The 2,715-nt window shown below is 45.7% G+C and overlaps 1 protein-coding gene across 1 annotated transcript in view; it reads right to left on the bottom strand.

The window, feature by feature from the left end:
- LOC105298171 (aldehyde oxidase 2) overlaps positions 1-2,715 on the bottom strand; it is a 79,297-nt gene that overhangs the window by 69,165 nt on the left and 7,417 nt on the right. Inside the window, exons 4-5 of the mRNA XM_023535987.1 lie at positions 1,634-1,742; positions 174-300 (exon numbers count right to left, since the gene is read on the bottom strand). Coding sequence (XP_023391755.1) covers positions 174-300; positions 1,634-1,742 — 236 coding nt within the window. The remainder of the gene's footprint in view (positions 1-173; positions 301-1,633; positions 1,743-2,715) is intronic.

A 2,715-nucleotide genomic window follows, 5' to 3' on the forward strand; every position in this document is an offset into this window, starting at 1 on the left:
GCAGGGTACAGCTTGACATTCTCTTTCTTGGGTGAACTGTAGCTCATTTAGAAACAACCGAGGGGGTCTCCGAGTGGGACTGGGGTGGCATTGTGCATGGGGTGGAGCAGCCCGAGGCACACTTCCCACCCAGCCTTGCGGGAGGAGGTGGGTTCTCTCCATGTCAGACCTACCTCCCAGGGCTTCCATGAGCTGCTCCTCTGAGGGCTGCGGGTGGTTCCTGAGCAGCGTGTACATAGACATCACCATCCCAGGGGTGCAAAACCCGCACTGGGTGCCGTGGCTCTTGGCGATCCTTTCCTGAAAGGACACGTACGTGGTCACAGGCCCTGCTTTCCTGCTGCCACCACCTCTCACCAGAGTCCACATCCTGGACCTGCCTTGTCAGGATGAAACCCATTCCCTGAGCAGGGCACTCTGCCCCTCAATCAGAGGTGGCCAGTGTCTCCTTTCCTATCCTGCTCCTGGATGAGGTGACTTAGAAGCTGTTTTCAAGCTCCAATGCCCAGATCCTTCTAACTGGGAATTAGCAGCATGCAACCTCCATTCCTAAAATGAGAATTCTCCAGAAATCAGTAATTATAAGGCAAGTGTTGTATCAAAAACCATTGTCTCGAACACCCTGACATCGTGTCCAGCTTAGTTCTGACCATAGGGCCATCTCTTTTTGGTTAACTTGGAGACTATGTACTATTGACCTCTTGTTACTTTTTTCTTTAAATTCTTTCATTTGGCTCAAAAAGGAGCCCGACTTTCAAAGGTCCAGGATTCTGGTCTGTGTTCTAGATCCTGGCTATTTAAAGTGTAGTCCAAGGACTAGTGGTGTCAGTTCCACGTGGGAGCTTGTAGAAAATGCAGAATGTCCATCCTCTGCTCCAAACTTCCTGCATTTTAAATAAGCTCCCAGCTGCTTCTTACACACATTTGTTTGGGAATCTCTGCTCTAGATTTCACAAAGTGATTAATCCCAGTGGTTGAGTTATTGGACCTCGGCATGAACATCCTTCTCAGAGACCCCAGTGAACTCTATTGGGTCCTTGGCCTTGGCTGACCTCCCTGGAATCCATTCTCATGTGGTTAAACCCAGGCTCCTCCTTCCTGGAAAGACTTGAAGTATTGGTAGGTCTGGATCTATGAATCTCCAACCCCCCTGTGACAATGACAGTGGTATCAATGTGTTTCTGCCAACACATGTCACAGTACTCCTAAAACCAGCCTCTTTGTTTCAGCTTCAAGTTAAGCTTTGTAAAAATGATTGTCCTCATGCTCTTGCGCAGTCACCCTCAATTCTGATTTTACTCCAAAGGCCACCATGCCATAGGGATTAATCCTGAATTTTATCCTGTTAGCCTCAGAGACATCTATTTTATTTATTTATTCCACGCCGTAGTCCAAGAGGCATTAATAAATGTTTTGATAATCCTATTTATCATTCAAGTAGGAAGAGTAAGAAAAAAGATGATCATCTAATAAAATATGGATGAATTTCCAGCTTTCTTTCTTATCTTGAGCAACATGCAGCCAAAACTTCTACTTACCTGGCCACAACTGAGAAGCCTCAAGCAGCACAGTCAACTCAGCATTGGTTAAAAAGATAACGTTAACAAGTTAGAATATGAGCATGTGCTCTTACCTGTACGGGATGAAGCTTGGTTTTGATGCTTCCGACACCTTCTACAGTGGTGACAGCAGCTCCATACAGAGAGCAGATGGGCACCAGGCATGCAGTGATGGAGAAGTGTCTTTGTATGAAAAGCACAAGGAAAATCAAAGGGAATAACATAGTCCTGCCTCATGGGGAACCTGTGAAACCTGTGAACCTGTGAACCGAAAAGGGCTGCAGGAAATCCCACCCCCCAAACCTGTCAATCAACCTGACAGCTGAGGAGCCGGAGAGGTGACAGGGAGGAAGAATTTAGTCTCTTCTCTGCTGACTCTGTTATCTGTAAGAACTGGAGATCCTCAGGGGGAATATAGGCATTCTGAACTTCAGAAAAAATTTCCAAGCCCAAAACAGACCCACCTGGGTCTGGACTCAATGGAATGGACTCATGTCACCAGAAGTATGGTTGGACCTCAATGGTATTCATTAGGACAGTGACCCCATAATAGGTAAAAGGCACACCTATGTCTTTTTCCCATATTCATGATTTTTTTTTTTTTGCTTGTTAATTTTAAACTCCCTGTATAAGGTCACTCAACAGTGTTAGATGGCTTGTGTTCTGAGGACATTTCTTGATTTCTTGGGCCAGTGAACTTGGGAGCAGCCCAAGTCCTGGAATCTGGCCCTAATTTAAGGATGGAATTATGACTCAGGCCCCTGCTGTGCAGGATTGGTCCAACCCAACAGTAGAAAGAGCATTAATGTCCGAGCCAGAAAATATGACTTGGAAACCCTATCTCAATGCTTGTTCTACAGCTCACTAGTTGTGTGACCTTGAACAAGTCACTACACATTTTTGAGCCCCAGTTTCTTCATCTGTAAAACGAAGGGCTGGCCTACGTTGGGGTTTCTTAACCTGGGATGCATAGATGGGCCTTGAGAGGCCCATGCTCTCCCTTGAAACTGTGTGAAAAATGTAATTTATTTATGCATTTTCCGAGTAAAGTGTTCCTAACTTTTATTCAATTTTCAGAGGGCCCTAAGATCCAGAGATACTGAGAATCACAGGCTGAGAGGTCTTAGAGATCTCATTCAGCTGTGAGATGAGAATA

The sequence above is a fragment of the Pteropus vampyrus genome, unplaced genomic scaffold (genome assembly GCF_000151845.1).
Source record: "Pteropus vampyrus isolate Shadow unplaced genomic scaffold, Pvam_2.0 Scaffold146, whole genome shotgun sequence".
Lineage (NCBI taxonomy): Eukaryota > Metazoa > Chordata > Mammalia > Chiroptera > Pteropodidae > Pteropus > Pteropus vampyrus.